This window comes from Pelobates fuscus, chromosome 9, assembly GCF_036172605.1.
Source record: "Pelobates fuscus isolate aPelFus1 chromosome 9, aPelFus1.pri, whole genome shotgun sequence".
In the NCBI taxonomy this organism is placed as follows: domain Eukaryota; kingdom Metazoa; phylum Chordata; class Amphibia; order Anura; family Pelobatidae; genus Pelobates; species Pelobates fuscus.
Window position 1 is genome coordinate 163,880,606 of NC_086325.1, and position 13,503 is coordinate 163,894,108.

Consider the following 13,503-nt stretch of genomic DNA (forward strand, 5'->3'; position numbering starts at 1 on the left):
CTGAGGGGGTGAGGCTGAGGGTGGTGAGGGGGTGAGGCTGAGGGGGGTGGGGGTGAGGCTGAGGGTGGTATGGGGTGAGGCTGACGGGGGTGGGGCGTGATGCCGAGGATGGTGAGGGGGTGATGCTACGGGTGGTTGGGGTAGGGGGGTGGTGGTATGGATGGTGGGGGGTGATGCTGAGGGTGGTGAGGGAGGGTAATGCTGAGGGTGGTGGGGGGGTGATGAGGGTGGTGGGGTGGTGAGGCTGAAGGTGGTGGGGAGGGTGCTGAGGCTGAAGGTGGTAGGGAGGCTGAGGGTGATGGGGAGGGTGGTGGTGAGGCTGAGGGTGATAGGGAGGCTGAGGGTGGTGGGGAGGCTGAGGGTGGTGGGGAGGCTGAGGGTTGTGGGGGGGCTGAGGGTGGTGGGGAGGCTGAGGGTGGTGGGGAGGCTGAGGGTGGTAGGGAGACTGAAGGTTTGGGGGAGGTTGAGGGTGGTGGGGGTGGTGGAGGGTAGTGAGGCTGAGGGTGGTGGGGAGGGTGGTGAGGCTAATAGGGAGGCTGAGGGTGGTGGGGGGTAGTGAGGCTGAGGGTGGTGGGGAGGGTGGTGAGGCTAATAGGGAGGCTGAGGGTGGTGGGGAGGCTGTTAGGGAAGCTGAGGGTGGTGAGGCTGAGGGTGGCAAGCTGCCTGGTCCCCTCCTGGTGTCAGGTCCTCGGTCAGCATTTAGAAAATTGGGCAAACTAGATGGGCCGAATGGTTCTTATCTGCCGTCACATTCTATGTTTCTATAAAATATGGTTTTATGACAGCGTGTATAGGTAGGTCATAAGTTAACACTTTACACAATATGATTTGTTAGGACTAAGATTTTTATTAAACTTCACACAATATTGTGAAACTTTCTTAATTAGTATATATTTCTTTCTTTATTGCATGTAAAATTTTTGGGATTGCCCAACAGTGTGTACTATATTGGAACAGAATGTAGTTTCCATTACGTATCCAGTGGTGATTTAGTACTGTTATGCGTTAAACCACTGTTTCCTTGCGCGCTACAAGATAAGTAACCTGTGAATGATCCACCAAGTGAGTATTTGATTTATTTTCATTGGTTTCAGATTTCACAATACTTAACCCAGTATCTCGTAGAGCTTTCTGTAGAAACTGTTCACTGATGTTCAGCACAGAAAACTTGTGTTCGGCAATCTTGAAATATGTTGTGTTGATAACTGAAGACAGAAATAGATGGCCTCCAACTTTCAGGCAGGATGACAACTTTTTCAGGTTACTGAGAAATGTTTTGTGATTTGTGCTAATAGCTTCCAATGCCCATAAGCTGATCAGAAAATCAGCTTGAGGCAAATTGACAGAAGCAAGTTGATCTTTTTCAGTGCAATTCCATTTGACAACGCGTTTCACTGCACTTCTTAATTTCTCCTCTTGATCTTTCCAACTTTGGCTGCAAGACAAACTAGTGTTTTTACTAATATATTAGTTATAAAACAAACAGCCATGCGTTTTTCTTAGGGTAATCTCATCTGACAACGCATTTTATCATTTTTTTCTTCACTTGTTCCTTTCAATGTTCACAAAAAACAATATGCTGCTTATTCATAAAAAATGAAAAGTAAACTTCAATATTGTACTTTTAAACGCTATAATAGATCCTCATGAAATACATTAGTATTTTAAATGACAACATAATACAAATTGTGGCAGAAATGCCTCTGCCACTTGATATTGGAGGGGCCTGCTTGACTATGTACCCTATAAAAACCATATGAAAATACTTTGTCCGTGCAATGACTCTATTCTGTTCGGGAACTGAATAGACGCATGAACCAGAGACCACCCAGGAGCTTGTTAAGCCTAATTGTAACACTTTCCACTTTTCTAAGTGTTCGTCTGGGTGGCTGCTGTTCGCATGAACGACCATGAAGTGGCGTCCATCTTGTTCCCGAGAACGCAGGCAGCGGTATGAATCTCATGGAACTGAAATCGGACACAGAAACTCCCGAACACCGCTGGACTTCAATTATCGCCTTAGGCTCTACCCCACTTAGAAAGGCACTGTTTGGTGGAAACGTACTTTAAAAGTAATTTAAGGATTCCGTTTGGTGTTTTAGGTCCGAAAAGAGACTGACCATTAGTCCTGATTCCCTGGAACTTTTTTGGGCATAGGACCATGTGCACGGTCTGTCAAATAATTGACTTCCATAAAAATCCTGAACCCCTGAACCGATCTGGGTGATTTTGTATATGTTTTCACCTAGGTGGTGGCTATCAGGGAATTTGACTGTTGTGGGGTTTTTGTGTGTTTGGTGGTGCTTTTGGGGCTTGTTAAATTGTATGTTTTTGTACCTGAGAGATAATCTAATTATATATTTGTTTGCTCAAGTAATTATCTCTCAAGCACAGGAGAGGAGTGTGTGGAATGTTTGCTTGTAACTAGTCTCCTCTCAGGTCCAGCTGGGAATACCCCTGGAATGTGAATAAGAAAACCCCTTTCATGGGGAGTTACATTAAAGGCTCCCATTAAACCAGATGACTTCACAGCATAGAGCCTCGTCTCATGAGTGGGGGGCATTGCTATAATATTACTAGCTCTTGTAAGAGCTAGACTGCTATACTCTCTTGGAGGAGAGGTCTTCCCACTGGGAGCTGGAACCAGGAGTTTGGTCCAGGGTAAGAAGGGACAGCGAGACCCCAGCCAAGCTACGGTGGCGAAGGGGCTACGGTGGTTATGGTGTCCGGTGGAGTGCTTTGGGTACTCGGCGAGCACGATTGGCAGGGGTACCCAGTCGGCGTGCCAGGTGGTCCGACACACAAATCTTTAGCAAAGTCATTCTATTTTTTTTTTACTTTTTAGTTTTCAAAATATCTCTTGTTTTAAAGGGGCACTGCAAGCAGTACTTTGTTTAATTTCATTGAAGTGATTATAGTGCCTGGATTTCCCTGCCTCTTTTCTTTCCATTCAAAGTTAAACCATTCTGAGCAGTATAACACTAAATGAGGGTCCATAGCTATCCACAGCTCAGGTCCCCACTGAAGGTATTGCTCAGCCAGAAATTACACACTTCTTTCTAGCAATACCAAGTCATACCAGAAGTGGGCGCTGTGATAGGCTGAACGCATTTAGCTGATACTCATAGTCAATCACAGTCACCCATTGCTGTTTAGGCTAATGCTTCCTCATTAGCCCAAGCAGCACAGAGGGGATGATATTCTCATTTATCATTTAAATATTAATTACAGTTTAACACTAAATGGAAGGATGGCCGCAGTGGACTTCAGACACTATAACCACTTCAATCAGATGAAGCAGAACCGTGACTACAGTGTGCCTTTAAAGTTATTCTTGTGTATAGAACTGTGTAAAAATTGGGCTTCACTGTGCGGTTGCAATAAATTGCCTTTAGGCAGAGGGTCAGTATGGAGAAATAGACTCTATATTTACATAAATATTACTTAAAATGGGGCACATTCAAAAAGTATAATACAGACAACTTGTATAATATATAGAAATAATATGGAGCTTAAAATATATATTAAAAATAAAATATATTGTCTTGTTCCTTATTGCATCCAAGCTCTCTACAGACATGTTGTCTACATACAATATATTATAATAGTTACCATTTATATCATTATCTGCCTTACCTTGCACCTTTCAGATCACAGACAAACATAGCTGCATGAGTCCAGTCAATGGCTCCCGGCTTATTATTTAACCATATGTTCATATCCTTTATATTTGCATCAGACGTATCCACTAAAATAATCTCTTTAAAAAAATCAGGTATGACCATCAGATGGCCGAGTGATGGACCGACGGTAAAGTCAATGGCAGTGTCTCCTTTGATAGAACCTGCATTAAATTGCACCACAAGTGAAGTAAAACAATATAATGATTAGACAATATTGAAATGAAACTTTAAAATATATATTTACCTCAGTTTTTGGGACTAAACGTGCAGTTTAACAGTATCTATTGCTATTACCCAAATAAAAAGAAGTAATTTAATTGATGAAGGAATGAAAAGCTGAGTGTGGAAACTGGTGAAGGTGCTCTAAAAACGTCACTGCGATCGGAGGGATCTCCCGATGGAACACTTCTCATGGCAAGAGAACAATCATCCAAGATTAGCCAAACTGGGAACATTCTTTAGGTCAGAAATGTTTACCATTCAGTTATGTTTGCCATAAATTTGAAATTCACTCTGAATTCACCTTGAAATCCTGACAATTCTCACTGCAGTGAATAACACTGTAAGCACTTCCTGTTTTGCAAATTAAGCATACCTCAATAAAAATGTTTGTTTTCTCCATTCAATGCCGTAGCAACTGAACCAGAACCATATCAATTGCTTGCTTTGCTCAGATCTTTTCTCATCATATTAGTTTTGACAGATTTCACAGATTTTTTGTTTTCTATTTACACCTAAACAAGCCAGCTGTAATTTTTTTATCAGATCCATAGATGATCATTTTTACTATTTAGCATGGAGACCTGGAGTTACCTTTGCATCTCCTATTAATTTATGCGGGAAATGTTAAAAACTGCTAAATACCTGTAGCTGAATGTTACTTTTTGTAGCATTGATCAAGCTAATATTCACTGCAGCCATTTTAGCAATAACCAGCTTGGTGGTAAATGATTGCAAAAATCACTCTATCTAGCCCTTAGATGGCAAATTAAGGTATTGATATAAATGTTAACTACCTTAATAACTTAATACGATTTTAATCAAACAGTCTGCAAAGAAATACGATACAGTAGACCTGCTCTGTTGATTTGTATTTTACGAGATATAACATAGTACAATGATGTCCGATTACGCAAATAAAGACCCAAAACTCCCAAAAATGGACCTCCAAGCTAACTAGAATCCAACTACAACTGGCAAAATACCTTGGGTAACTACTTATAATGCATTGGTTACTAGTTACTACGGCAGCCCTACCTTCCCAGGTGCAATAAAGATCCTTAATTGTCATAAATATTACTGTATTATTATATATTACCTGTATTCACTCACCTGATGAGAGTACATCATATAGCATTTTCATTGGTACTTCCAGAAATTCCTCTTTGGTTTCCTTTTTATCTGCTCCAACATATGTTGCTACTAAAAGGGACGGATGATACTCTTTATCATGATAATGTTTATATTCCTTGGATGCCATCACGCCAATGTCGAGTGTCTGGATGGTGAAGACTTTGTGTGAGTGTTGAAAGATGGAACCTTTACCCCATGTTTTATAATCTGAGATCATCAAACCTCATTAGACATTTCTCCATGTGATGGCTTCCCTTTTCATTTGGACCTTTTGCTAAGAGCTGGTAAATAAAGGCTGTGAGCAGATGATACCCCACATGAGATTACAATTGGTGTGTACTCAGATTTAGTAGAAAGTACATTAGCTCCTTCATGACCAAATTAATTTTTAAACAATTTAACTTGAAACATATTGACCTGCATTGCTGTTTACTTCAATGGGCAAACAGTGTTTTTTGAATACTGTTCTGCACAGATTGTTATGCTATCCACATAGTTGTTTCCCATAATGCAATGTATGATGGCCATCATGACGAAATCGAACCTGGACCCCTAATTGCTATCAATGCCAAATACATGGCCGGGATTAGTGGAAGTTACTCTTCCAGAGGGTAGATGCTTTTGGCAGTTGCTGGTCTTTTAATTTAGTTGCCTCCAAAGTTAAATTAATAGTGGCAGACTCAAATTGCATCTGTTGCCTGGCTGTGACTATTCATTTCATCCATCTGTCCTATGATTAAAGGAGTCCTAACAATAACCTTATTACTATTCCATATACTTACAATAATGCTGACCTTCACATTACAAGGAACACTCCATGTTCCATATTAACTATGGTGCCAGGAGTGATCGTGTCCCTCAATGTAATTAGTAGAGTAGTGACCAATTGATTTTTTTTTGCCTGTGTTCCAATAGTCACCACACCCTGCCTTTGTTGCAGCCTCTTCTTAGCCAGAAGCCCTCAGCTCTGAGCTAAGCTTGGCAAGGCAAGGTTTAGCTCCTGAGCTTAGAGCGGGGGTAGGCAACTTCAGCACTCCAGATTTTGTGGTCTACAGCTTCCCTGATGTTCTGCCAGCATTACAGCTGTAAGAGCATTATGGGAGATATAGTCCACAACATCCAGAGTGCAGAAGGTTACCTACCCCTGGCTTAGAGAGATTAACTGATGCTTTTGGACAATGAGTTGACCCTGAATGGAGAGCCAACAGAAGCTCCTGAAAGGAGTTTCTGGCTCTCACTTCTTGCTGTGAAGAAGCAGGAAGCAAAATGTCGGAAAACCACACACAAGAAGTCAAACTATTACTAAATGGTTTTACTACTTACATTGGGGGAGCATGAAGGCACCCCTAGTGCCATAACTACTACAGCAGGCTTAGAGTGTTCCTTTAACACTAAACATCATGGAATATGAAAGGTACCGGTACATAAAGAGAAGCGTGTATCAGAGGAAAATAATGTCAAGTCACTGTTCTGGAGAAATTAATAAATGACTTGACCTTCAATTGCCTGGTTTAATATGATCTTAACAGAACCCTTTAATTATGGAATGGCTAGCCTGAGGGCAAGTGTGCGATTGTCCCCTAGTCTACTTGTGTATAGGTATTAAGATAGCAGGAGATATGTTGGGATGCTGTTATTGACACAATATTGCAGTAGTGAGGCAGCAGGCAGGAAAGGCACTGGGTCTTTTAGAGTTTTGAAATTTGGATGACTTGCAGATTGCCCCACATTCAGACAAATCAAGATTTATTTGAAACTGAATGCAGAAGTCTAATAATTTATGCAGAAATCTGTTTCTCATGTTACAGTGAGGTAAAAGGGTATTCCTTCCCATGCTGCTTTTGGATGTTTGTCCACTGACAAAGAATTGATCAGTCTATAATTATAATGGTAACAGTGAGAGACAGAATAACAAAACAAAACATGTATAACTTTTTTGCCATGCGTTTTTCTGGATTTGTTTTTGTTATTCTGTCTCTCACTGTTAAAATACACCTACCATTAAAATTATAGACTGCTGACCATTTCTTTGTCAGTGGACAAACGTTCAAAATCAGCAGGGGATCAAATACGTTATTCCCGCACTGCATCTATATCAAAGGTAAGAGCTAATTGCTTTTAGACGAATAGTGACATTGAGGGCATCTATCTATATGAAAGCTAACAGATAACTGCTCTTAAACAAGCTAGCTTAACTTAAACAGAAGAAAGGTAATATTGTAGAAAAAATAAAACATGGCCATCTATGCAATGGTTATTCCTATGCAGGTAATCAAGATAGATTATTGAATTAACCAAATTAGGTGTAGTACTATAGAGTTTTAGGAAAACCACCTAGCTACTGGAGAGTGTAAGGTGGAACCGTTAGATTCTTCAAAGTTAGTTTGGTGTCTTGAATAAATGAAGGAAGTTTTATAACAAATTAATGTAGTAATTTTTCCAGGAATTTACTGGCTCATTCAGTTAGTGAGTTGTTACCAGACACTATAGGTCTACCCAGAGGGTTTGCAACATCCTTGTGAGCCTTGGGTAGACAGTAGAACGTTAGTACACCCTTGATAGGGACTTTCTACATATTATGGGTGTACTATTTGGTAACATATATTTCAACTCATGCTGGGTTATGATATTATTGTTCTTAGCTAGAGTCAAGATTTTTGTTATAGTGTCTACAAACGTGGTTGTGGGATCTCCTGGTAACCTTTTATAGCAGGAGGTGTCCTGTAGGTGATCCATTCAGATCTAAATGTATTATTCTTTGTCGAATAATAAAATATTAATTTATTATTAAGCTTTTGTTCCTTTTGAGTTCTTGAATCAGCATTTTTTCTTTTCGGGAGATAAATTATTGATGAATGATGGTGGCGACGATAGTGTTTAAATGTTATCAGTATTCATTTGTTCAAACAAGTCAACGTTGATCACTTCCTTGAAGCTTGGAGTGAACCAGCTTTGTGGTCTAAATGTAGTCAGTGGAGGATCTCTTTCAATGCAATTTTAAAGTAGTTATGAGAAGCTTTTTTGATATAGTATGGTATCATTTCACTTGTTGCAAAGCAGGCCTGTCTTGCTCTATCTATGCCCCCTAGTGGTAAGTAACATCACTTACGTGAATGGATTCAGAGTCTGTTGGTCACAGTTTGATACACATTTCTCTGCAACTTTAGCCTCTTTTTCTTTTTACTCTACACAATATTTCTGAGCGGCTTAAATGTAATAAATCCTCTCCACTGTTATCTGTACTAGAGATCATGAAAAATAGGTACAACCTAGTCTGAATGTATGTGGTTTACTTTAGCCTAAAATATATGATGAGTTTTGCTGCAAGTTTGATCTTTGGGGATAGGTACATTTCTAGTTTCTGGAGTCTTTGTATTATAGCATCCTACTTTATACTCTTCTTTTGACATTAATTTTTCTATTATGGATATAGTCTTTGAGCACAATGTTAAATGCAGCTATTAGAACTTTATACATTGTTTCAAGCATGTTGCAAAGCAGATCTGCTATATCTTATCTATGCCATCTAGTGTCAGGAACACAGTTTAGTGGACGGAGCCCTAGATGCGGATAGATGCTGAAGGCAAAGAACCAAGTTCGCAGTATCAAAGGATTAGACAAACAGAATAGTCGGGGAAGCCAAAGGTCAGGAATGGGGGCACAGGTTCAGAAGCAATGATACAGGCAAGGGTCAAAATCAGGAACAGGATCAGAATCCAGAATCCAGAATCCTCTGAAGGTCTTTACACAATCAGGAGCACAGTACAACTGAGCGAAGAGTGAAGCGTGTGTGCGACTTAAATAGGGAAAGTGGGTGGTCTCCCACAGGTCTCTTCCCCTTCTGTATCTTTAAAAGGCTCTGTGTCGGTGCGCATGCGTGCCCTTTGATTCTCCTAAAGGTCTTCCTTCTGTCTGGTCGCACGTGAAAGCAGCAGCGTTCTCATGAACAGACTTCTGTACTTGCTGTGTTCAGGAGCCGGCATCCGTACAAACTGAGTTCTGTCTGGAGTATACGTGACTAGCATTCGCATGAACAGAGGTGGCCTTCGTATGCTTGGAGTTCTTCCTTCTGTATCTGGTAAGTGGCGTTCGTGCGAACAGAGGTGCTGAGCGGTCGGCATGGGTGATTGTACCGACCGCGCTGCCTGGGGGGGTGCGCTCGGCACGGAGTCCTAGTGGAGTGAATGAGAGACGCAGCGTGGGAACACGAGGTAGGTGTGTGAGGGGACAAGGACCTGATATCTACAACAAATCTCGTGAGTACACTTCCTTGTTTGTTGTTAAATATACATATTTTTTTTTCATTTTAATTATATATTGATATTAATATATATACACATTCAGGTCAAGTTTATTGTAACTCTTATGAAAAAAATACTATATATGTAGTTAGTTTCATTCAGGTGGCAGTATTCGGGTGTTTATATGCTTTTTTGTTTTGTTTGTTATGCATGGATATAATAATATAATGGTAATCTCTTTTATGTTTTATATAAATATTCTTTCCCATGCTGGCATTTTATGTTTTTCCATATTTGGTTTTCTTTGATCATAAACTTTGAGACTCATAATACGTATGAATAAGTGTTTATATTGGCATGAAATGCGTTATGATTTAGTGCAGCGTGATGGTTATTATATTTGATTGTTATGGTGTTTCTTTTGGGGCTGTAGCACAAGCGCCAATGTTTGAATTATTTTTTAATAAAAGTGATATATGTTTAGCCCTTGACTGCCTCCTGGTTATTCTATTTATTCATGTACACAATGATCAAGAAACACACATGGGAAGGTATTCATGGGATTCATTTAGTTTGTCTTACGAATCATGTTATTGTTTTGTTTTTTGCTTGTTTTTGTGCAGATATATAGACAGTCTGATTTTTATTTGGGAAGGTGATGCCATAATTGTAGATTATTTTACTTCGCCTTACTCAAAACATAAGAAGAATTAAATGTTATCAAGCCACTGCATTATTATTATTATTAACATTTATATAGTGCCAACTTATTCTGTAGTGTTTTACCATAAAATAATTAGGGTATTTTACAACAAGTAATACTCACAAAAAATGTGTGATTTCCAGGCTTAGTTAAACACTCAGGAGGAAGTTCATTCTTCAGATGACATTAATGAAATAGTTGCCGAATTATTAGCAGCTCCACCACAGGAGCTATCAGCCTATGGATAGCTCCATTCATGTATTCTATTTATTTTGTGAATGGAGCTATAAAAGCAATTATGGATATAATGTCTGCAGCCCCAGATCATTCACGTTAAGCTCTGGAGGAGCTTGTTAGAGGATAATAGGTGTTTGTCAGTAGGATACATACCATACAGGTATAAGGGTAGGCAGAAAAAAGCATGTGCTTCCTCCTGGGATATCTATGATCAATTAAGGCACGGTGTATATTATATGATAGGACTCTTAGCTTCAGTATGAGGATCATCCTTGTTTCGAGACTGTTGTAACGTTTAATGTTTTGCAAGACTCTTCTACGACGACTCTAGGATGATACTGGACATCCAAGACAAAGTAGATTTACAAATGTTGGCCACATTCTTGCCTAATTGGAATAGAAGGGTCATGTTACTTCCCCAAATGACAGATAACATAACTACATTATAAGCAGATGCAGCTATTTAACAGGGTTGTTGATTGGAACGCCATTGGCCACAAGAAACCGAGAATATTCCCAAATTAAGGAAAATATCAATGCTGCTTGAAATTATTACCATCAAACCAGCAGCACAGACATAGGGACCAATGTGGCCAGGTTTAGTCATTACATTCTTTTCAGACAATTAAGTGAATTGGTTCATAGTTCGTAATGGATGTTTTGACTCTCCTCTCTGCACATATATTCATAAATGAATGTCCTCATATTATGAACAAATTAACCAAAACTGAAGTATTCGTTTTCTGTGCAGCATTATTATCTTCCACACTCAACTCTCCACCGTAGCACTCTCGCCAGCCCTCCTCATCCACAGCTCTCAGACTTGGGGTCATCTTTGACTCCTCTCAGAGAAGACATATTTGTGTAAATAAAGTTGTGCGTCATAATCTTCATTGTCCTCTTTAAAACAGGCCTGCATATCCATTAGTTCCGGCACACTTCAACCGACTTAGGCCTCAATTTAATAAAAAAAAAAAAGATTTATCTACACAAATCACTCCGACTTTAATGGTGACTTCTATAGACACAATTAATTGGAAAGCGTTACTAACAGCATTTTATCATTTAGAAAGCGTATCAAATCGAGGCCTTAGATAAAGTAAGTGTAGCTTATGTGTGACCAGAGTTGCCTCCTACCCTGCCTGCAGTTCCCCTCCCTCAGTTCCCAGGATGCCCACATCATCCAGCCTGCACAGGAGAGCTCGGAGCAAGCCCCGCAGGCACCTAAGGCCCCCAGAAAGCCCTGCTCCAGCCTGCAGCACTGGATCAAGGTGAGTGAAATACTATACCTCACTTCTCCCTGCACACATCTGAGGCTGTCTCTTCTTTCTGTGTGTCTCACGTCCTTTCTGTCTCTCCTTTCCTTGTGTCACTCGCTGGCTCTCACTAGCTTTCTAGCTGTCTCTGGCTCTCCTTTCCTTGTGTCACTCTCTAGATTTCTAACTGTCTCAGGCTATCCTTTCCTTGTGTCACTCTCTGTCTCTCCCCCCTTTCTGTCCCTCTATTTCTCTACATGTGTAGTTCTGTCTCCCTTTTTCTCTCTGTCTCTCCTTTTCGCTGTGTGCCTCTCTCCCTATATCTCTGTCTCCTCTGGCACTCTCTATCTCCCTCTCTGTTTCTTTGTCTCCCTCTCAAACAGCCACAAAGACAATCACACTCAGCCAGCCCTCACACACCCACACTCATCCAACTACACACATACATGCAAGACTCACTCGGCAACAGTACAATCACACAAAGGAACTACGCACATTCCAAACATGTGTATTGCTTAGTGGGGAGTGATGAGGAGCGAGAATATGCACAAGGTGGAGTGACAAGGGGGCCCTACTTTAATTTTTGCACAGGGGCCCAGCAGTCCCGAGTTACGCCCCTGCTTAATGGCATGCAAATTTGAATTCAGAAGAAACATTCATTAATGAAAGAAACCTTAAAACAATGAATGGCTAATATTACTACAGGTCATGACACCATTGTACGTATTTCTGAAACTGTGTACTTTGTCTTTAAAATATTTTGGCAAACTGACAAGTTGTTAAAAATGGAAAATATTGTTTCTCATACAATATTCCTTTACTTATCAAGCTGACGTCTTACCCAGATAGGTAAATGTTAAGACCTGCAGTGGTGATGGTGCTGCGGTCCCTTGTTCCTTTCCCAGCTGCTGAGTATTAGTGATTATAGCTCCAGCAGGGGTAGAGATGAATACAGCTTCCCAGACAATCCTTCCCAGTAGATAGAGTATTCTTTCCCCAAAAATGAGCCAAGACTTCATGAAGGGTGTAACAGAACTAAAGCTTTATTGAAACAGGCTGGCTTTTATGGGGGATCCTCATGCAAGAGGACCTCCCAAAACAAACAAACATATTACCAATCACTGTACAGTATTTTCTTAATACACGCCCTCCCTCTGCCCGGGAGATATTGAGATAAGTTAAGGAGTAAATCAATTATCTCCAGGCAGAGGACACACATTTTACCCAAAAGTTGGAACACCCCTTTCCCCACAAGGTATCCCCACAAAATACACATCCCCTGATAGCCCCGATCTGGGAGGTAAACATATCCAAATTTCACCCAGATCGGTTCAGGGGTTCTTAAAAAGTGTGGAAGTCTTGTTTTACTGACCACACACGAGGCTCCTGCCCAAAACAGTTCCACGAATTCAGCGTGTGCGGTCGGTCAATGGGAAAAAGGGCGAAAAACGGTCAAAGTACCGAAGATACCCTCCTGGCTCATAGTAGCGATTATTCCCCTGGTCCGTACGAACATAACTACCGAATGCCGCTCTTCTGGCTGTTCAGTAAGTAGGAGAAGAGGGCATTCGGTAGTTCCCAGCGGTACTTCGTGCGGTCGAGTGTCCGATTTTAGTTCCAGACACTCGACGACCAAGTCCCGCTGACTCGCCTCGTGCGAACAAGATGGCCGCCGCTTTCTTCTCCACGTGGCGTTCGGCTATACGAACAGCGGCCACCCAGGGAACACTTAATTGTTGGTGCTTTAGATCATAACAAGCCAGGAGGGAGGTCGGGGTTCGGTAGTTACAAACTGCCAAACTAATAATCCACTAGGCATAAAAAAATGAAACAAAATACACAAAAATAGAAGAAAAGGTCGGATGTAGTCCCCTTTTCTTCACAGTAAAGAAGATGTTTAGATTTTAAGACATAATTCTCTCCTAGGTTAATGTGACACCAAATCAGAACCAAATGTATCATTTTCTAATGTATGTATAGTATAAGTTTTATTGTTTTATTTTATTTCTTTTTCTTTCCTCCACGGTGTC

General features: G+C 40.7%; 1 protein-coding gene across 1 annotated transcript; it reads right to left on the minus strand.

The window, feature by feature from the left end:
- Nucleotides 1-1,005: 1,005 nt before the first annotated feature.
- On the minus strand, nt 1,006-11,050 carry LOC134573722 (nicotinamide N-methyltransferase-like). Its single transcript, XM_063433500.1, has 5 exons — nt 10,940-11,050; nt 6,179-6,280; nt 5,016-5,181; nt 3,637-3,844; nt 1,006-1,435 (listed from the first exon to the last, which is right to left on the minus strand). Exons 1-5 carry the CDS (start codon nt 11,048-11,050, stop codon nt 1,006-1,008), a joined length of 1,017 nt encoding a protein of 338 aa, XP_063289570.1.
- Between the last annotated feature and the right edge of the window lie 2,453 nt (nt 11,051-13,503).